Below are 20,770 nucleotides of genomic sequence, written 5' to 3' on the forward strand. Positions count from 1 at the left end.
TGAACTTAGTCTTTTGTGGCAGGATTTAAATTCTTTTACGACCCGAAAAAGGGCCCCCCCTGAAGAAATGTGCCCCTGCTTGCTAAAAAAAAAATTATTGCCGCAACTTTGCCTAACGATTATAATTAATAATATATAGGTATGTTCCTACCGATGCGACAATATTCTGACTCTTTAAGAGTAGAATAATTACCTATTCGACGCCTGTCTAACGCTTATCTCCAAATACCTTATCTAGAATATAATCTTACATGAGTATTTACAGATAAACGTTAGATGGGCGTCAAAAAACGTTATTTTCTTCACTCTTAAAAAATCAGAAAATTGCCGCAACGTATGATGGATGCACAATTATTTAAATAAAAAACGATAGGCAAAGTTGCGGCAGTAATTTTTTTTGCATGGGGAGATACATTTTTTTGGAGAGACCATTTCCAGGTGGAATTGAATCCTGCCGCAAATGAAATGGCATTTTCCAACGGCAACTTTTTCATTTATTATCTATTGGACTAGGTTGTGGCTGGTGTGTACCTATGGATCAAATTGCATTTTTCATATTCCAATATAACCCGTGATCAAGAAATCATTTGCATTCGCTATGAACTAGAACTTTCCTCGAAATTTGTAAAAGTTGCGGCAGGTATTTTTTTTTCACACACTTTGGGCTTCATTTCGCTGTCAACCTCAAATAGATTTAACTCCACTTTGTTAGTTTTTTGTAGTTTAATCGAGAGGTTTCAGGTTTGCACTGACAGCCGAGAACTTTAAGCACGATTCTGAATTCTGAATTCAAACGGACGTCGGACGGTCGAACGCATGTCGGACGCGTATTTACCAGTCGGTAAGTGTTTTTTTAGGGGAAAAAAATATATAGAATCGCGCGCGCGCGCAATTCATGTGCATGTAGATACCTATCTTATTATTCAGATTTCAGCATCACATCACGTCAAACGGTCAAAGCTTAACCAAACCAACACTGACCCGAGAGTCCCGAGACCCGACCCGTCGAGACGAGAGCGTCGTCTTCGAGAGTGTGAATACTCCGATTCCGAGACATCCTAAGTACAGTCTGTCTGCGACGTTGTTTTCCGCGTGTACTTCTTTAACCATCGGAAGAAAGAGAGAGTCAATAGTTGCGAAGAAGCCGAGGAGACAACTTTATTCGGATTGTGCGTACTAATTCAGACTTGCACAGGTACTTGGTCTCAAAGCCATGGCCAACGTATCGCTCGACAAGGAGATCTTCTTCAGGCGCATCAAACGCCTGTACAGCGCTTGGAAGGTAGGCCGCTAGCTCGTGGGTTTTGCGGCGTTTCCTAACCGACAAATTAAGCCCATTCTAAGTATGCATTCGAGTATATCTTGTAGTTACATTCGCGGGTCATTCGTTCTTTCAGGATGGAGAGGCCGGTACGGGTGACAGCTTCAGCAAGGTGGACTGCATTGTCTCGATCGTCGGTGCCGACGAGGATGTCGTTTACAGCAAGTCCACTGCTCTACAGGTAGGCCTCTTTTCTTTTGCCAATACACCTGAACAGTTGGTTTAAAGGTCAAACTTTTTCTAGCTATTCGTTGACATTTGTACCAATTAGAGTAATAAGTTAATGAAACATTGAATCAGCAAGTTAGTATTAATTATTCACAAAATCTCTTTGAAACCAGGCATGGGTTGTTGGATAATGTTTTGAAATTCGTAGCCTTTTGGGTACTCGCGTCTCTAACCTGCAATGTCCATGCCTGACTTGGAAGTGTTAGGTAGATTGTATTCTGTTTACTTAAAAATGTTCTAAAACCTAAATGAAATTATTCGTTGTTATTAAAATTTGGTTTTGTTAGACCAGCTTACGAAAATTATGTGCAGTCTTCATGTGTATTTTTATCTGAGTGTAGTTTAATCTGTGACTTTTATTTTATTAAATTTAACGTTATTTTTTTCAGACATGGCTAATCAATTACGAACTACCCGACACTGTGATGATTATGGCGGAAAACAACATCCACTTCCTTGCCAGCAAGAAAAAAATAGAGTTTCTGAGAAAACTTGAAGATGCAAAATCTGATGACACAGGAGTCCCCCCTGTTAAACTTCATATCAGAGACAGAGTATGTGCGAATTCATATTCTATATTAAATGTTTCGTTAAAATCTTTTCAAATAGAAACTTGATTTATGGAAATTATTTGATGAAAATTTTTTTCTAGTCTGATGAAGACAAAGCTAATTTTGCCAAACTAATGGATGCCATCAAAGACAGTAAAAAGGGTAAAACAATTGGAATATTCGCCAAGGATAACTACAAGTCCAACTTTGCAGAAGCATGGAAAGCAGCTATCAAGAAAGAAAACTTTGACTCTGTGAGTAAATTCACTTTATCAGTATTTTACATTTGATTAAAGTGAGCAAATAATACTGATTTAATAAATTATTTTTTTAAAGGTTGATGTGAGTGCTGGTGTTGCCTATGTTATGGCTCCAAAAGAAGATTCGGAAATTCTTACAATTAAAAAAGCATGTTTAGTATCCGTTGATTTGTTTACTAAATATCTTAAAGATCAGATTTTGGAGATCATTGATAATGACAAAGTAAACTATTTCTACTTATAAAAGAGAGATTTTTGTTGTAACTGAAATAAATATTTTTTTTCTTCCTTTTATAGAAAGTGAAACACGTAAAATTGGCGGATGGAGTTGACGCTGCCATCAATGATAAAAAATATGTTACCGGAGTTGATACTGCTCAAGTAGATATGTGCTATCCTGCTATTATTCAAAGTGGTGGCTCTTATTCTTTGAAGTTCAGTGCCGTTAGTGATAACAGTATACTCCATTTTGGTGTCATTATTTGCTCTTTAGGAGCTCGTTACAAGGGATATTGTTCAAACATTGTTAGGACTTTATTAGTCAATCCAACAAAAGCGATTGAAGAAAATTATAACTTCTTGCTTCAAGTTGAGGAAGAAATTTTGAAAAAATTAACTGCTGGCACTAAGTTGAGTGACGTGTATGAAGCTGCTCTCAAATTTGTCAAAGATGAAAAACCAAAAATGATGGACCATCTTACCAAAAATTTTGGATTTGCCATGGGTATTGAGTTTAGAGAAAGCTCATTGCTTTTAGGACCTAAAACTAATTCTGTTGTTAAGAAAGGGATGGTATTTAATGTAAATGTTGGTCTTTCAAATCTTACCAACTCAGAAACAACAGAAAAAGAATCAAAGACTTATGCTTTGTTCATCGGTGATACAGTTATAGTTAACGAGGTATTTAGCATTTCTATTTTTTTATAATTAAACTTATTACGTAAATATTATACCATTGAAATATTTTTAGGACCAACCAGCTTCCATACTAACCCCATCAAAGAAAAAAGTAAAAAACATCGGAATATTCCTTAAAGATGATGAAGAAGACGAAGAAGACAGTGGAAAGGAAAATGAACCAAAGCCTGAAATCCTTGGAAGAGGCAAAAGAACAGCTGTCATTGAGTCGAAGCTAAGAACTGAACATAGCTCTGAAGAAAAGAGAAAACAGCATCAAAAAGAATTAGCTCAACAACTTAATGAACAAGCCAAGGCTCGTCTTGCTCAACAATCCAGTGGTAAAGAAGAGGAAAAAATTCGTAAATCCACTGTTTCTTATAAAAGCATCAATAGCATGCCCACTGATTCAGAAGTTAAAGAACTGAAATTATTTGTTGGTAAGTTTTAAAATTTTCAAATATCTTAAACATCATTGAACAACAAACTGATTTAAAAAAATATATTTTATTATAGATAAGAAATACGAGACTGTAATTCTGCCTATTCATGGTGTACCAGTACCTTTTCACATTTCCACGATCAAAAATATTTCCCAATCTGTTGAAGGCGATTATACTTATCTTAGGATTAACTTTTTCCATCCCGGAGCAACTATGGGACGAAACGAGGGAGGCGTTTATCCTCAACCTGATGCGACATTTGTCAAAGAAGTGTTAGTACACGCGAATTTCACTTCACCGACGTATTTTAAAACTTTGTTTCATTTAAATTTCGTTTTACCAAATTTTGTAGAACCTATCGGAGCACAAATACAAAAGAGCCAGGTGAAATTTCGGCGCCATCGTCAAACTTGAACACTGCCTTCAGACTTATTAAAGAAGTACAAAAGAAATTTAAAAGTAGAGAGGCAGAAGAGCGTGAAAAGGAAGATCTTGTTAAACAAGATACCTTGGTTTTGTCGCAAAATAAAGGAAATCCCAGGTTAAAGGACCTGTACATCAGGCCAAATATTGTTAGCAAAAGAATGACAGGGGCACTCGAGGCACATACAAACGGATTCCGTTATACATCTGTCAGAGGCGACAAAGTCGACATCCTTTACAATAATATTAAAAATGCTTTCTTCCAACCTTGCGACGGCGAGATGATCATCTTGCTTCACTTCCATTTAAAAGTAGAATAAAAACTGATATCATTTTTATATGGTGTATGAGAATCGTGAGTCAACAACTTGATATTTTATTTCAGCATGCCATTATGTTTGGCAAGAAGAAGCATGTAGATGTGCAGTTTTACACAGAGGTGGGAGAAATCACCACAGACTTGGGTAAACATCAACACATGCACGATCGTGATGATCTAGCTGCCGAACAATCTGAAAGAGAGCTAAGACACAAATTGAAGACTGCCTTTAAAAGCTTCTGCGAAAAAGTAGAAACCATGACTAAGCAGGAAATTGAGTTTGATACGCCATTCAGAGAACTCGGTTTCCCTGGAGCGCCTTACAGAAGTACTGTTTTACTGCAGCCCACAAGTGGTTGTCTTGTAAACCTCGTTGAATGGGTATGTTGCTTTTGTCACATTATTTTACAATGCGACAATGTTCACTTGAAATTCATTAAAATTTGTTTCAGCCTCCATTTGTCATTACGCTTGAAGATGTTGAACTGGTACATTTTGAAAGAGTGCAGTTCCACTTGAAGAATTTTGATATGATTTTTGTATTTAAAAATTACCATCGCAAAGTAGCAATGGTAAATGCTATTCCCATGAACATGCTGGATCATGTTAAAGAATGGCTTAAGTAAGACGGTTAATTAGTAGTGAGAACCGAAAAATTTTGTTATTACGATCAAACATGTTTTTTTCTCTTATTTTTTAGCTCTTGCGATATCAGATACTCGGAGGGGGTCCAATCTTTAAATTGGACCAAAATTATGAAAACTATTACCGAAGACGCAGAAGGATTTTTCGAAAACGGTGGCTGGACTTTCTTAGACCCCGAGAGCGATGCTGAGGGTGAAGCAGAAGACGATGAGGATGAAGAGGAAGATGATGCTTATGAGGTACACACGATTAAGCCTTATACAGTACAGAAAACTTTTAACTTTAACTATTTACCAACTACGTTATATTTCAGCCGTCTGATTCTGGTGCTGAAGAAGATTCAGAAGACGATTCCGATTACTCAGAAGCATCTGAAGATTCCGACAGTGACGGTATTTAGTTTTCAAATATTTCTATCTACGTGAGTAATTTTGATATTTATATGATTAACTCGAATTACGAAATTTTTCAGGAGAAGAACTGGGAAGTTCGGAAGAATCTGGTAAAGATTGGTCGGATCTTGAAAGAGAAGCAGCTGAAGAGGATAAGGAAAAAGAAGTTGATTACGATGATTTTGGCAAGGTCAAAAACGACAAGCATTCTTCGAAAGATAGGTGTGTAAATGGTCAACGTACATAAAATTCTATTTGATTCAATCTCACTAACCAACACAACTTTTTATTTAAGGCATGCATCTAAACATAAAAGTTCTTCGAGTTCAAGGAGCAAAAGTTCGCATCATAGCAAGGATAAGGGCAGGTCGGATAGGCACAGGTAAGTCTATAAATTATTCAGAATTTGTTTTAAATTATGAATTTGCAGTGTTGTTGCAATTTAAATAAAGTAACGTAGAATATAGTTTAAACAAAACTAAATGTGTCATTGTTAATGTGTTAATCATCTTTGATACTGAAAGTATGTATAACCATATTTTAAGATCGGATCGATCGAAGCATGAGAAGTCACATAAGAAAGTGTCATCTCCTTCAAAATCATCCAAACACAGGTGAAAATCGTCAACATTATTTGCTCTAACGATTGGTTTTAACGAATTCTTTTCGTAACTTTTTACAGCCCAAAAAAAAGCGACAAACACAGCAGTAGTAGCAGCAAACACAAATCATCACACTCGTCCAGCAATGACAAAAAGCGTTCTCGAGGCACCAGTTCTGACAGGCACAGCTCTAAAAAATCCAGGTAATATTATCATGTATAATTTATAATATAACTATAGTAGTCAACTAATTTTATTTTATGACTTTTTTTTTTTATAGGAAATAAATTCAACGTGAACACCTAATACTTGCAAAAACACGTGAAAGCAACTAATACCTATGGTACAAGCAGACTTTCAATTCATATTTTTTATCATTGAATACGTGATTTTAATTTTTCTGCGTCAGTGTACAAGAATTCAATTAAGAAATTATCTTATCTTTCAAATAAAATCAGTGTCTACTGTTATAACTTTAGGTAAAATATTTTTAAGTTTTCATTCAATCCAATGTCGCCTTGGCTCACAGATATTTTTATAAGCTATTATTACGTAACGATAACAAATCATTAAGAGTAATCTCATTTATAAGTTCAATATTGATTGCTAATGTCATGTTTTTTTCACGAGAAATGTTGCATTGCACTATATTTTTAAATTACAGACTATTTTTTTAGTTAAAGAGAAAAGACAGTGTACAACTGTATTGAGGATTAGTGCAAACATTTACTAAATGATAGAAGAAAGTGAATTTTTATTTTTCAAGATTTGAGTGAACGTTTTTGTAGAATAACCCACAAACCGCCGAAAAGCAGACGTTTAAGTCTTGTATTATTAATCCTTTGTCAATTTTCGACTACTACATACCCTTGGTAAATTTTTGTATTTTTGGTTGCGTTCGATTTGCGTCGAGCGCTCGTACCGTACCACAGTCGGCTCGCAGTCCGCTTAATGCAAATCAAATGTGGTACCGTACGAGCGGTCGGCGCTAAATCGAACGCAACCATTTATACGAGTGTACAAGTAAAAATTACTGAACTCATTATAAATTTTGTATTATGTAGAAAACATTGTAACTTCAGAGATGCATAATACATTAAAAAAATTTACTCTCGTACATTATTTTAACATACGTTTCTTAAAAACAACACCCTTTTATTTTTATTTAAAAAAAAGTAAAGAAACGTGATCCACGTGAATTAAAATATAAGACAAAATCGAGCTGTAGGTACTTATTGTGCAGAAAGCGACGTGTTCGTTTCGCAATTCAAAAACACGATAATCAGCGAAGAAGAGTCGCGCAGCGGGTAGTGTGGGAATATCTATCAAAAGTGAAAGTGCACGTCAGCGCGGTCACGTCCGCGCTTTCTCCTTGTTTTGTTTTTGTGTCACCAATTATACATGCTATATTCGTGAAAAAAATATTTGCGTCTTTAAGCCAATTCTATTGAAATTGAAAAAAAAAATGCATACTTGTCATTTGCAAACTAATTTGCGTCGAATGCTTTTGACACAAGAGTGTCTTTTTTTATACTTAACTGAAATTGATCATTTTATTTTCTATTACTCCTAATTTAAGAGTTCAATTTAGTTACAATACATGCACACATGAGTTATTATTTAAAATGATTAATCCTATTTGTAACACGTACGATTATTTTCATCAAAATAAACAACATGGTAATTAAAGTAAAAAAATATCACTTTATTCACGTTACGAGTATACAAAAATAAGCGAACAAACTATTACTTATGAGTAAGGTAGGGCACGTCGTGCGGTGCCACTTTGTAGTTGGTAACGAGATACATCATCATGATCATCATAATCGTCAATGCACTTAATTTTTGCCGATTTGGTCGATCTGGCCCTGGAGGTTGTTCACGACCTCAACCGGCACGTGTTCACCGAGAATCTCGAGGAGGTTAATCCTCTGGTTACCAGGGATGGATTCGTAGGCGGCGAGCTCGATGCCCTCCTGGACGTTCTGGATGTAGGCATCTTTGGGAATCAGGGAGGTCTGCTGGGCCTGTCTGATGGCTTCATTGCTGAAACGCTGACCATCCTTTTGCTGCGGGTAGGCCGCGGCAACGGCGATTAGAGCAAAAAGTGCGACGATGGCTTTCATGATTATTTCTGCGTAAAGAATAAGTAACAGAATCGTCATTTTATTCAGTTGTACGTGGTACACCTCGAATTGTGTCATAGAATAAGTGATACAAAGAAAGACCCTGTTTTAATGTCTCCGTAATTATTATAAGTATAAGCCTGACTGACGTAGCATGTCGAAAGTGTCACGATTGAGCAAACTCACTGTATATACTTGCATGTAACTCACAACTTACACAAAGTATAATGAGAGTATTAGGTGCCATTATGTGACGTTCGCCTCTGCTCCGTTTAGTTATATTTTTTTACCCTTTTATTTATACGTGCTTATCCGAGCAGTGTGCTTGTGAAACCTCTGCAGAGATCGTTTTTTTTTTTTTTTTACTAAAAAAATAATTATTTAGGGCTTCTTGTTGCGCAAGAGTACATATGTAATACCCTTTTCTTGGATGATTGATGGTACGAATTTTTGAATAATACGAGTATACGATAGTATATTTTTCAACACGTTTTTACACGTATCGATGGCGTTCTATTGCTGCTTTGGACTTCTCCAAAGACGAAAAATCATCTCAAGATTGTTGAAAGAGAAAGAGGTCAAGCTCTGAAAAAGGCGCAGTGTTGTTGTGTCCCCGTTATATATTATTATACATATATATATGTACTCTCCTTTTCGTGAGTATGTATACATCGACATGTCCGTGTTCGGTATTCGTTGGTCGCCGAAAGTTTCTCACGAACGACGCGCCCGCCGGCACTTTCCCTCGGCCGATTCACGTTGTGCTAAAAGTTAAGTGTATTCCCCTCGGCTCTGTATGTATAAATATATACACGCACGGCGACCACCGAGGAAGAGATCTCCGACGCGCTCGTAAAACGATTTCCCTTTCCGCGGCCGATTTTTTGCGACAACGCTTTTCCTCCGTTCGATGTACGCGCGCGTGCATTGCAAACGATACGCTTATATAATTTTCCAAGCACGTATCGTGTGGTAATTTTACATGCTGGTGTATTGAAATTGATTAGTTTTGCGCACAATAATTTTCTTTTTTTTTTTTTCTTCTTAATTACAGGAAATGAAAATTTTATCGCGTATGATTTGGATCTCCGAGATGTATGTACAATGCATTAATTTACATCGCAAAAGTAAGTTGGCGCGTTTACTTTGTAAAATTTTCAAAATCCACTCGAGCGTTTGATTCGTTAATTACTTGTTCAGGTGCTTGAAACGCAATTCCTTCCAAGTGATCAAGTGGGTGAAATGACGCGGAAAAACATTATAGTTAAATGTACTACAACAACGAACTTGGGATTCAAGGTAGATCGAGTAAAAAGGAAAAATGCCGATTGTTATTCCAAAATTCGTTAGAAATCCGATCGGTACCCGTGGAAACGATTAAAAGTAAGAAACAAAAATGAAAAATCCCAATGAGGATCCACTTGACGAGAAATCAAAGGACACAATAAGAGCAAAACCGGTGTGGTACTCACTTGGCGGGACTCGGGCAGGCGGAACGATCGGTCGGACGGATACTATAGACACGAGACCGTCCGCGGGGACGGCTTTTATATACCACGGCTGGTTTCTCTCTCTCGGATCTTCGCGATGTGTCTTTTTGAAAGTGGGAGAGAGAGAGATGAGCCGATCTGTATCTCCATCAGGTCTCGCCTTGCGCCCCTTTTTTTTTTCTCAATTTGCTCGCGCACATGCTGTCATTTATATCATCCTGGTGTAAGTACGTGCTCTTGCATGCTTCGGGACGCAAAAATGTTTAACTCTAATACAAGTGTCGACAAATCCCAGTTACTTATGAGAGGGATACAAGGATATAGTGGGAATCACTTGGCTCTCTCGTATCATCTGAGTTGCACATTTTTTTTATCAAGTAATGAATTAACGAACTAATGATCGTTCATCGAGACTGTGTTGAACTGATTCCCTTTTTTTTTTTTTTTTTTTTTTAAAGGATCATGCATATTTATATTTACGTACATTGCGTGGAGAACTCGATAGGGTTGAAAGATTCATGTTAGAAAGCAGATAGGACCTCAATTTCAATACGAACGTCGTGTTTACAATTCAGTCAAGATGTAAAAGATTATAATACATAATAATATATTATGTACACACGAAATATCTCGTGATGAACAGCCATACATATAATATACATTATACCTGTTCTCCGTGGAGTACCTATTCAGAAAATGAAAGTGGCCTGATTTTTGATTAGTCATTCATCATCATTTTTCGATTTGATGGCGATTTACTCGTACATGTAGCCTCCATACGTATGTATATAATACTCATATGATTACTCTATCGGAGATTTCATAACATCAGACAAGAAATAAGATTTACTTGAGATGTTTTTTGTTTGGGCAAGAAGCTATATCTATTATGCATGTGATTTATTTATAATATCTTGGATGTATATCGCTGTTTTCTCTGTAATTTTGTTTGTACAGATAGGCGTGATGGAAAAACAAAAAATTAATTCTCGTCCATCCAAGATAATATAACCGTTAGCGACCGTAAGTACTGCTCCTTGAAAAAATTTCTAGTTGGCGCAACTTTCGGCTGCGATCACTTTTTAAAACGAAAATCAGAATACAAGTTGAAAAATTTATTTAATCTGGAACCAAAACCATGAGTAATTGTATATTTAGTTAATATATTAAATTTTTTTCCCCAATTTGCATCTAAAATAACGTCATCAAAATTCTTCTTCGATCTGTTTATTTTTTTTTTTCTTTTTAAATAAGTATAAATACTTGCAAACCAACAGTTTGAAACTTTTCGAATGTTGAGAAATCAAAATTTCCTTGTAACATATTTATTCAACACATTTTTTTTCGATTCATTTACTGATACTTTACACGCACATACGATATTCTCGTATAATACATGATTTTTATGATGTCTTTTTTCTTACCAATGATAATTTTTCATAAAATCAACAAAAAATTTAAAAAGCTTTAAACGTGAAAAGTTGACCATACTGGAAGCTAGAAGCGCCTATTGATAATGTAAATTTACGAGGTAATGAATTTTGGAATCTGAAAGAAAGCTTTTCCCTATGGTTTGAGAGACTATTAATTAGGGTGCCTGTACATGTATCGGCCTGTGTCACTCGCCGACGCGCCCCCACTCCCATAGACGTATAAAAAATATAGACTGCTCGTTCTTATATGTACCGATGTACGGCGCTGAAGCTGAAGCACGAGTAGGAGACACAACATCGAACGTGGGTACCTGGCCCACTTTTGACAATGTACGAGAGAGACAGATACCCACGTTAGATGTTGTGTCTCCTTCTACTTGTGCTTCAGCACCGGACAAAAGAACGAGCAGTCTATATTTCTTATATGTCTATGCGCGCTCCTTGATCCATAATTAGGGGTTATGCGTCCGATTTTTAATTTCGTTCTGTTTTTTTTCATTTTTGTACCAATTAGTTCTTTTCCACAAGTGAAAAGACAGGCAAAGTTGGTAAATTTGGCCCCTCTGGGCAGATGAGCTTTTGTTTTGAACTTCTTAATACAAAAAGTGACAAAAATAAAAAAAAACACGATTTAAACCAAACGGAACAAAAATGAAACGAATGAACTGAAAATTGGCATCACGGAATTGCGGAATGTAAAGGGCTTGAGGTTAAGTTTATTCCCTACTGGATACGGAAAAATGGAATGGTAGTATATACACTCGGCACACACACTCGCACACTCCAATTGTTTGTAACCAAAGCGTTTGCGTCAATTTGTGTGTGCCTTTTCCTCTTCGCAGATTCGCCTCAATCGCCTCTAGCTCATTGGTGTGAAAGAGAAGGAAAAAGAATGTTAAAAGTACGTTACTACGTTAGCACATTTTTATAGTATTACATGCGTATATTGTACATGTATGCGGGAATTCCATAGAAGAGTGTTAGAGGAGACAGCAGCATACACACACATTACATTGTTGCATAGAGAGAACAAGAAGTCAAGAACCAAACGGGTGTAGCGCTAAAGTTAAAGTTAAAAAAGAGAGCCCAGAGGAGTAAGAGGAGATGCCCGGCTTCAAGAATTGCTGCTGCTGCTAAAGCTCACATTTGTAAGATCTTTGGATCTCGGGTGGCGTTACAAGGCTACCCGGCATTCTCGCGTGTGCATCATACGCGCGCAAAAGACGAGAGAGACGAGACTCCAAGAGGTTAGTGCGTAAGTACGGAATAATCGACCATCCCCAACCCAATCTTCGTCCTCACGCCCGGCCTGTGAAATTATTTCCTGCCTGTCGGCCCACACTTATTTTTGTTTAATTGTTTGTTTCGTCTGTCCTGTATATGTTGTTTGCATTGTATACCCCACACCAATATAGGTATAGTTGATTTATCTCATTAGTATACTCGCATATACACATACGCCTCACCCCATCTTACGCGCACGATACGTTTTGTGCATTTCGGCTCTTTTTCTGTATGAGAGAACGCGCGCGCGCGCTCGTGCAGCCAGAAATCAAGGAATGAGCCGATTGAGAAGAGAAAAATAGAGGGAAGAAAATGGGATATAGTTGTAAGACCCGGCCCGGGTGTCCGATCGCCACACACAAGCTATAAGTACTCATCTAGCCGGCGTCAAGTCGAGAGCAGTTCCTCTTTTTTTCTTTTTTTTTTCTTTGGTTTCTACTAGCTTTAAAGAACTTGCAGTATTATACTTGAACACACATCCTTGTTTGTTCGTTGATTTGTATCAATCCAAGTTTCCTCTTTCTAGCTGCTCTAGTTGAACGCGCTTTTTGTAAGTACAGGCTCTTGAATTAAAACGAGTGTTCTCTCGGCTATTTTCTCTTTTTCTGTATAGTACAGGTGTATAAATCGAGGAACGGGAAGCAAGCGACGAGGCCCAGGGTTCCGTTGAGGCTCATTTGTGTTTGATGGCCTTGATGTGTCTGTGTGTTGTAAATACATACACAACTACGTGTTTTTCTTCCGAAAAACTGTTCGTCTGATATACTTAAGGAAAGAAATCGAATAAAAGTTTGATGAGTCGTACTTAAGAATTTGAGTTAGCTGTGTGTAAGTATACGGCAATCGGCAGTAAAAACTAGCATTGGTGTTTGTTTAGTACAAACTGCCCTGCTCTCTTCTCTCTCGTGTACGGTATACATAAGTTGATAACAATATGAGCATTTATTGTTTGTTCATTAGTTTCATTTGCTTCACTAAATTCGTCGAAAATAGATTAGCCGCGAATACACTTAGATTTTTCTTTTAAAGGCCTTTCATATGTTTGTCAACACAGTTATATTAAATATAGAAACTACAGGAGCACCCTAATAAGTTTCAATTTACCTTTAGGTATCTTACAAACTATAGATTAATAAGGTTTTTGTTTTTTGTCAATAGGTAATCTGAAGTGTCAGGTTAAATTAACTTTTCAAGCTGTAAATTGAACTGACTACTACGAAAATGTCATCGTCATTGGAGACGCTCAGTGATTCTGAGCTCCGCACAAAACTTATAGAACATGGATATAAAGTTGGACCTGTTACACACACGACAAGAAAAATTCTACTCAAGAAACTCAAAATGCTCATGGATGATAAAACTGGAGCTAGATTCTCCATGGCCTCTGCCAAGTATGATGATATGTTTGATTACCATGATTCAATTAATATCTTAGACGTTAGCTAACTTTAAATATTTTGGTTATTTGTAGGTATAGCAGCGACGACACCGATGACGACACATTGTCAGCAGCAAAAAAAAAGAAAAAAACGCCGGTAAGCACTCGAAGGCAAACAATGGTAACCACTATGCCACCGCCAGCAACAACTGCCTCACCATCAAGATCGCAAGCAAAGAAACGATTGACAAGGAATTTAAATGCCGCTGATTATGAAATATCGGATAATGAAGGCCCAAGTTTACCCGTGCGTTCATTATCCAAAGAAAAGACTCCTGAAATAGTCAACAAATCACCTATCAAACAAAAACTAAGAGATGACTTTGATATAGATTTGGATTCAGACAATTTAGATGATGAATCAAAAAAAACGCCCATTATTGTTCCCAAATTCGGTGGTGGTACTACAAAAGTATACAATGATACAAGCAATTTTACAGCTGCAGATGTTAATTCACCTAAATCGTATGAATCCAATTGGAGGATAGGAAGAACATACGAAACCTCGAATTATCGTACAAACACACCTACTAGTACATTGACAAAGGATGAAAGATATACTGTCAATTTACCAAAACCCAGTATAAGTGCCAACTCTAGCCGAGACGATTCGCTCTTGTCAAAAGAAACTACAAAGAAAGATGATATCTTGGCTAATTATGATTCACCTTACCTGTCTGAATTCACACGTAGATTAAGCTCTACGAGTGCAACTCTATCGAAACCTTCAATAAAAGGTAAGTTGACAAATATTTTGTTCAATAACAGATGCTTTACTTATTGCTCAATAAGAAAAAAACTCATGTCCTCCAACAATTGAATTATTTTTCTAGTTGGACCCAAATACCGGCTTTCTAGCATAAGTGGTACACCAGAAGTCAAAGAAACTGACACCAATGGACATTATACAACTTATACCTCACCAAGAACATATCCTTCCAGTTCTAGGTTATTGTTTGACTTTTAATATTCCTGATATTTGTCCTTTAAAAAGTGAATACTTGAAGTTAAATTTTTTTTTCAGTATGACATATGTTACATCTTCTATTGATAAAACCCAACGCGATGGCAACAAGGCTTACAAGTCGGCGTCACTTTTACAACGAGAAGAAGTAAAAAACAGTCAAAATATGATTTCAATGATTCTTTTAGCGGTTGTAGTTTTGTTTTTTGGTATCATTTCCATTGCTTATTTGGGGCTTGAAGCGAAAACTGAATTTCCTCTATCGACTGGTACGTAATTTTATTCAAATGTTCCAGGTCTTATTATTTCAACTTTGCTGTACCTTTATCAATCAATTGATTACACTTACTCTTATTATTAAAAGTAATTTTTTCATAATGAGTAACCCAGTTAGAAATAGGTTTTATTATAAAAAAATAATAATGCTGAATTTTTTTGATTCACAACGTTTATCATGCATTATTTCAGTTGAAAATTTTTAGTAAATTTCAAATATACAATATTTTTGATAACTAACACAATATAGTAACACTAATGTACTTATTCGGTTTAAGATTTAATATTTGGATAAAAGTGCTTGTGTTTAAATGAATAAAATGTTAATGTTTGAAAAATATGCTATTATTTAAAGATTGACATTTCCCTCAAAAATCCTAATTATTCACGCCACTACAAAAAAACTCTTACTAAACTTGTTTGAATTAAAGGTGAAACAATTTTATTATAAAGCAACTATTTATAATTCTAAAATTTAATGTGATGATTTGTAAAAGTACAGCATAGACGACCTAGATTAAGTTGAAAAAAAAAAAAAAATTGCAAGAAAATTAAATTATAAAACTTTGATTTTTATTCAAGAAGCTTTTAACTACTTAATTGAACAAAAAAATGATTATTTTATCGCCTATGCAAAAATCGTTATCAATTTTCTATTACTTTACATATCTCTATCATTTTAGAAGATGACACAAAAATATGTAATCAAAACAACTATGAGATGAATAGTCCCGGAAATACTTGTGTGCCTCAAACTTTGCTCAAAGATACTCTTCAAATGCTCAAACAAGTGTATCCGATTTTAATGCGAAAAGCTATAGCAGCAAAATGTGAAAGCACTACAGAAAAACCATATTTGGGTGAAAAAGAGCTAGTTAAGATGTTTGTGTCCCCTGATAAGGTAAACTATTATTAATTTTTAGAACGTTTCACGTTGCTTTATCAAAATCCAAATCGTATCTATAATTATTGAACCTTAAAAATTTCTATGCAGGATGAATCACAAGTTAAGGAATTATTGAAAATGGCTCAATTTCTTGCCTTGCAAAATCCGAAATGGAAATTGTATCCAGTGCAAGTTCCCTACTCATCTGAGCTTGAGGCACCAATTATCACTTCAATGGTAAACTTTTCTCTATTGATAGCTTCCTTAATTTTTATTATTTTATTGCTATGTAAAAAAAATGATGGCTTTTTGCTTTGCAGCAAGAATTAATACATGCACGTTTGAATGAATACATTGGGCTAGTCATTAATGAGCCGGAGGTACCTTGGCAATGTGCAGCGAAAAACAAACTCTTAAATCTCTTTACGACTTTTCTGTTTTTCGCTATAGGTAAATTTATATCTGAAGTTATTTTTTATCCGTTAGATTGATTCTTTGTTGTATTAGTCTCAACATTGTAACTCTAATTTACCAGTTAATATCTTGAACTTCTTTTTAATAACATATTTTGTTTGTTACAAAGAATTAATCAATTATCAGTAATGTTGATGGTCAGCTAATTATTTATTTTTCACGTCATAGAGTTATAAAATAAAATAATATACTGATTATTTTTATTTTCTTTACTGTTTAGAATTTAAAGTTTTAATAATGATAAATAATTTCAACATAAATAAAGTGTTATAATTAAGATTTGAAACCAAGAAATCAAGTAAGTTAATTAAAAAATTCAAAAACTTTCTTGCAATAAATTTTTTGCGCGAGTGCCAAATTGACTTTTTAAATACAACTTTAGCTAGTTCATGAGTTAAAATTTGAACTCTAATGATCGGTCATTTCTTTTATTTATTCCGTCATTAAGTATTATTTTTGTGTATGTTGTAGTTGGATTAACTTTCCTCATAGTCAATAAAGTTGTGATTTCCTACATGAAATACAGAGAAAAGAAAGAAAAACAAGTCTTTAACTTAGTCAGCGAAATTATTAACATGCTGGAAACTCATTACCAAAGTACTACTAGTCCAGGTGGTACACAAGAAAGCTATTTGGCTGTCAATCATATTAGAGACAATCTTATCCCACCAAAAGATAGAAAACATATGAACGATGTATGGGAGAAGGCTGTAAAGTTTTTAGATGAAAATGAGTCAAGGTGAATATTTTTTTTTCTATTAAGTATTTTCACAGTTTATTTAGTAAACGATTGGAATTTCTTTTTGTCAATTTATTCGTTGAAATTAAAAAATTTAATGTTGTATTAAGTTTTGTACTTTTGATAAGAAAAAACTACGGCAATTATGCAGTTTAAAACTACTACTAATTGTAACGTTAAAATATATTTTCTGTGATAACAAATTTCATTTAATTACTCTTATTCTTTATCTATGAGTTGCTGAAAAAATGTAAAATTTGATTATCTACTTTCTTACAAAAAAAAACTTGGTTGAACAACTCATACATTTTTTATTCAAAGGATTCGTAAGGAAGTTCAATTTGTATCTGGAGAGGAATTCCAAGTTTGGCGTTGGTTGCCCAACAATGCTTCCAACTCACCAAAAGCAAGCACTTCTCCAAAAATGTCCAAAGTTTGGCAGGGTAGCGCATTTGAAACTATGGATGGTTCTGTGAACAGTCCTTCTTGCCCACCAACTCCTTGTCTAAAAATACGACACATGTTTGATCCAGATGTGTAAGTTTTATTCAATTTTATTAGTCACTGTTATATTAATTAGAATTTTACTTGAAGACTCAAATTACAGAGAATTTGAAGATGATTGGGAAACGAGAGTAAAAGATGCCATTCTTGAAAAATGTAATGATGGCGTTAAGATATTGCACATTAAAGTTGATCGTGGAAGTCGAGAAGGATGCGTGTACATAAAGTGTATGTCTCAGGAAGATGCTGGTCAAGCTTATAAGGCATTGCATGGATCCTGGTTCGATGGTAAAGATAAACATCAAGTAGATATCTATGACGTAAAATCTTGCAACGTTGATTCTTTCAACTGTTTTTTAATTTTTCAGGACACCTAGTGACTGTTAAATACTTAAGACTGGAGCGTTATCACGAGCGTTTTCCGGAAGCTGTTACTTTTAAGATACCTTTGAAGCCAAGTAATAATCAACGACTCTCAATGCAAGCGCACAATTGGTCAAATTCGACCGACGCAAATTGATTTTTCTTTATGCTCACAAACGTATTTTTGATCATCTTAACATTTATTCCGATCTAAACATTGCGAAACGCATTCATTGTAAATCATGTAATGTTAAGTAAATAAATTGTTAACAATTTTCTCACTCACGCGTACAACTGTAGTGTTGTTAAAATGAAAGTGGTAATGTTATTATTATTCAGAGAAAATTACATTTTGTATTAATTCTTATCAAGTAATTGTAAATCGTTTTATCATGTACTGACCACTAAAAAATACAAATCTAAAGCGAGGTTCACGTATGCCATAAGTTTGTATTAATATTAGAATTTATTTGTATTTCATTTTTTTTTAAACTCAAGTTCTTGTAAACTTTTTATTTAACTCATTTAAATTTGAAAGGGTATGACTCTTAATCATACATTGATGTGATGTGAATAAGGTGAAAATGTAAAAAATGTTATATTGTTTACGTTAATAGTGTTCGTAAATTTTTTATAAACTTGTAACTAAATGACAAAATGAAATTTAAAATTTTGTATATTAACTTCATATCTGTCCTACTTTTTTTCGAATTCTCTATTTTTATGCTCGCACACAAAATCAATCGCTTTTGAACGTGTGCATTAAAAAAAATTAGACTTCACATTTAAATGTACCGTTTTCGAAATGGTTTCATAGTAATTTCTTTTAAAGATTATAAGTTTAGTTTTAATTCTAAATTATTTTTCTGCACTTCTACTTAAGATTAACCTAATTACTTTTTATCATTGAAACGGATGACTTTTTGTCAAATGTAACATGATTAGTTTTTGTAAATACATTATGATAATAAAAAAATTTTCTTTTAAATTGGTTGAATTATCGCTTCATAAGTTTGATTTTACAAATCATATTATTTTATATAAAATAGTTTTCTTTGAATATCTACCGTGATTTATTATTATTTTAAATATTCTGGAATCTAGCAAAAATAGTTTTTCTAAAATTTCAAATAAAAAAAAATCGTCTTGTGGGCGGCAGCACCGTCGATGTGTCTCTCTTGTATACCCCGTGTGTGTGTGTGTGTGTGTGTATGTAAGAGCGGAAGGGAGGGGGCACATCGTTTTCCAATCCTCTGTGCTACGACGTTTCTTTGCTGTTTAACCTGCAAAAATGGTGAGTGGGACGCAACGTCGCTAGTCCGTTTGTTTAGTAATTTTTTGTATTAATTGATTAAATAATTTTACGACCAGTGATCCAATAACACATTTATTAAAACTAGTGTTGAATATAGTTTTTAGCGATAATACAGGTCATATTGTTACTAACACTTGGTCCGTGCCATGTGGCTCTTTGGGGTTATAATTTAAAAGCGACAAGTTTTGTGATAACAAAAGATAGTTGACGCAAATTGAACCTCCCAAAGGCTAACAAATTTTATTTTAAAGATTACTAAAACGCGTTTAATATTTGTGGCGTAAATTTTTTGTTCCAATCCCTATGAGTGAGTTGTGTGGGTAATTTTATTGGAAACTAGTTTGGTGTGATGAACTACTTGGATCTAAGAATCAACAAATAACAAAATTTATAAAGGTGTACTAGTAGGCATTGATATTTATTTATCTTCATTTCAGACTCGCAAACGCAGGAATGCAGGACGAGCCAAGAACGGCCGTGGACACGTGAACCCGGTAAGATGCACAAACTGCGCCCGTTGCGTGCCCAAGGATAAGGCAATCAAAAAGTTCGTCATAAGAAATATCGTCGAGGCTGCTGCTGTTCGTGATATTACGGACGCTAGCGTCTACTTCTCGTATCAGCTACCTAAGCTCTACGCTAAATTGCACTACTGCGTATCATGCGCAATTCACTCTAAAGTTGTACGTAATAGGTCAAAAGCTGATAGGCGCATTAGGACACCCCCAGTGCGTGCTTCCTACAATAAGGTAACCATTCATGATACAATGTTTGTCAATTACTCGGACTTATTCGTTAATTCAACTCAAAACTGTCTTGGTTTGCTTAATCAACAACACATTCCTCAATTGTGGTGAGAGCACAGCAAAGAAGTTCAGTACAGACTTGGGTTGAATAAATGGTTATATTAAGTTATTTACATGGTCTATTTTTGAGTATGCTTATATTTTTTAAGTAAATACGTATTTTGTATACTCTACTGTAACAATAGTTCTGAAAAAAATTTTGTATACAACCAAATTACGTTTGCCACTTGATAATTGGACACAGATCAAATTTTGGAGTATCAGTTTCAAAATATCTAATTTAACTAAAGTTTTTATTTAAGAATAAGGATCAAAAAACAACTGCCTTTAAATAATATTTGGATGGTGAAGTAATGTTTTTTTTATTTGTTTCAGGATATGCGTCAAGTTCAACCCAACAGAAAGTAATTTTTACGTGTAAATTTTACAAATAAAACAATATAAAAATCACAACGTCTTCATTATTTCACATATCTCGTATCTTTTATTTTAATTAAAACAAATAAGTAGGAATACCTTATACTTGAAAAATTATTTGAAATGGTACTAAATATTGAGTTCATCAATCAGTTACAAACTTTATAAACATAT

General features: G+C 34.8%; 4 protein-coding genes across 9 annotated transcripts; 3 read left to right on the forward strand and 1 right to left on the reverse strand.

Moving 5' to 3' along the window:
- Window positions 1-784: 784 nt before the first annotated feature.
- Window positions 785-7,744, forward strand: dre4 (SPT16 homolog, facilitates chromatin remodeling subunit dre4). 2 transcript variants are annotated; one of them, XM_014350627.2, is made up of 19 exons: window positions 785-841; window positions 928-1,282; window positions 1,398-1,502; window positions 1,939-2,103; window positions 2,202-2,354; window positions 2,437-2,583; window positions 2,658-3,260; window positions 3,331-3,697; window positions 3,774-3,972; window positions 4,053-4,434; window positions 4,509-4,823; window positions 4,895-5,064; window positions 5,143-5,326; window positions 5,401-5,479; window positions 5,560-5,701; window positions 5,775-5,861; window positions 6,025-6,093; window positions 6,162-6,284; window positions 6,362-7,744. In XM_014350627.2, the coding sequence occupies exons 2-19, from the start codon at window positions 1,214-1,216 to the stop codon at window positions 6,366-6,368; spliced, it is 3,366 nt and encodes a 1,121-aa protein (XP_014206113.2). In that variant the 5' UTR covers window positions 785-841; window positions 928-1,213; the 3' UTR covers window positions 6,369-7,744. The 2 variants fall into 2 exon arrangements, with proteins under 2 accessions (XP_014206113.2, XP_014206114.2); XM_014350628.2 differs by lacking the exon at window positions 6,025-6,093 and having other exon boundaries at window positions 786-841.
- Window positions 7,745-7,765: 21 nt separating this feature from the next.
- LOC106637734 (uncharacterized) lies at window positions 7,766-9,746 on the reverse strand. The gene is made up of 2 exons (XM_014350629.2): window positions 9,680-9,746; window positions 7,766-8,215 (listed from the first exon to the last, which is right to left on the reverse strand). The coding sequence occupies exon 2, from the start codon at window positions 8,205-8,207 to the stop codon at window positions 7,920-7,922; it is 288 nt and encodes a 95-aa protein (XP_014206115.2). The 5' UTR covers window positions 8,208-8,215; window positions 9,680-9,746; the 3' UTR covers window positions 7,766-7,919.
- A 2,181-nt stretch (window positions 9,747-11,927) lies between these two features.
- Window positions 11,928-19,040, forward strand: MAN1 (LEM domain-containing inner nuclear membrane protein MAN1). 5 transcript variants are annotated; one of them, XM_089593015.1, is made up of 12 exons: window positions 11,928-12,385; window positions 13,573-13,805; window positions 13,886-14,589; window positions 14,686-14,800; window positions 14,877-15,085; window positions 15,776-15,993; window positions 16,087-16,215; window positions 16,299-16,428; window positions 16,924-17,191; window positions 17,513-17,728; window positions 17,799-17,983; window positions 18,064-19,040. In XM_089593015.1, exons 2-12 carry the CDS (start codon window positions 13,636-13,638, stop codon window positions 18,213-18,215), a joined length of 2,496 nt encoding a protein of 831 aa, XP_089449141.1. In that variant the 5' UTR covers window positions 11,928-12,385; window positions 13,573-13,635; the 3' UTR covers window positions 18,216-19,040. The 5 variants fall into 5 exon arrangements, with proteins under 5 accessions (XP_089449141.1, XP_089449140.1, XP_089449144.1 ...); XM_089593014.1 differs by having other exon boundaries at window positions 11,928-12,377; XM_089593018.1 differs by having other exon boundaries at window positions 11,928-12,377; window positions 15,779-15,993.
- Window positions 19,041-19,276: 236 nt separating this feature from the next.
- RpS26 (ribosomal protein S26) lies at window positions 19,277-20,628 on the forward strand. Its single transcript, XM_014350724.2, has 3 exons — window positions 19,277-19,352; window positions 19,811-20,122; window positions 20,555-20,628. The coding sequence occupies exons 1-3, from the start codon at window positions 19,350-19,352 to the stop codon at window positions 20,585-20,587; spliced, it is 348 nt and encodes a 115-aa protein (XP_014206210.1). The 5' UTR covers window positions 19,277-19,349; the 3' UTR covers window positions 20,588-20,628.
- The last annotated feature ends 142 nt before the right edge of the window (window positions 20,629-20,770 follow it).

Source organism: Copidosoma floridanum, unplaced genomic scaffold (assembly GCF_036245765.1).
Source record: "Copidosoma floridanum isolate Cflo_tuat_1 unplaced genomic scaffold, Cflo_Japanese_pri ptg000019l, whole genome shotgun sequence".
Taxonomy (NCBI): Eukaryota; Metazoa; Arthropoda; class Insecta; order Hymenoptera; family Encyrtidae; genus Copidosoma; species Copidosoma floridanum.

Excerpts from the sequence above, each read along its gene's own strand:
- dre4 (XM_014350627.2), top strand. The coding sequence starts at position 1,214 with ATGGCCAACGTATCGCTCGACAAGGAGATCTTCTTCAGGCGCATCAAA. Across the intron at positions 2,104-2,201 it reads AACTTCATATCAGAGACAGA|TCTGATGAAGACAAAGCTAA; the intron begins GTATGTGCGAAT and ends ATTTTTTTCTAG. Across the intron at positions 5,862-6,024 it reads GGCAGGTCGGATAGGCACAG|ATCGGATCGATCGAAGCATG; the intron begins GTAAGTCTATAA and ends CCATATTTTAAG.
- LOC106637734 (XM_014350629.2), bottom strand. The coding sequence starts at position 8,207 with ATGAAAGCCATCGTCGCACTTTTTGCTCTAATCGCCGTTGCCGCGGCC.
- MAN1 (XM_089593015.1), top strand. The coding sequence starts at position 13,636 with ATGTCATCGTCATTGGAGACGCTCAGTGATTCTGAGCTCCGCACAAAA. Across the intron at positions 15,994-16,086 it reads TGTTTGTGTCCCCTGATAAG|GATGAATCACAAGTTAAGGA; the intron begins GTAAACTATTAT and ends ATTTCTATGCAG. Across the intron at positions 16,429-16,923 it reads TTTTCTGTTTTTCGCTATAG|TTGGATTAACTTTCCTCATA; the intron begins GTAAATTTATAT and ends TGTATGTTGTAG.
- RpS26 (XM_014350724.2), top strand. Across the intron at positions 20,123-20,554 it reads TGCGTGCTTCCTACAATAAG|GATATGCGTCAAGTTCAACC; the intron begins GTAACCATTCAT and ends TATTTGTTTCAG.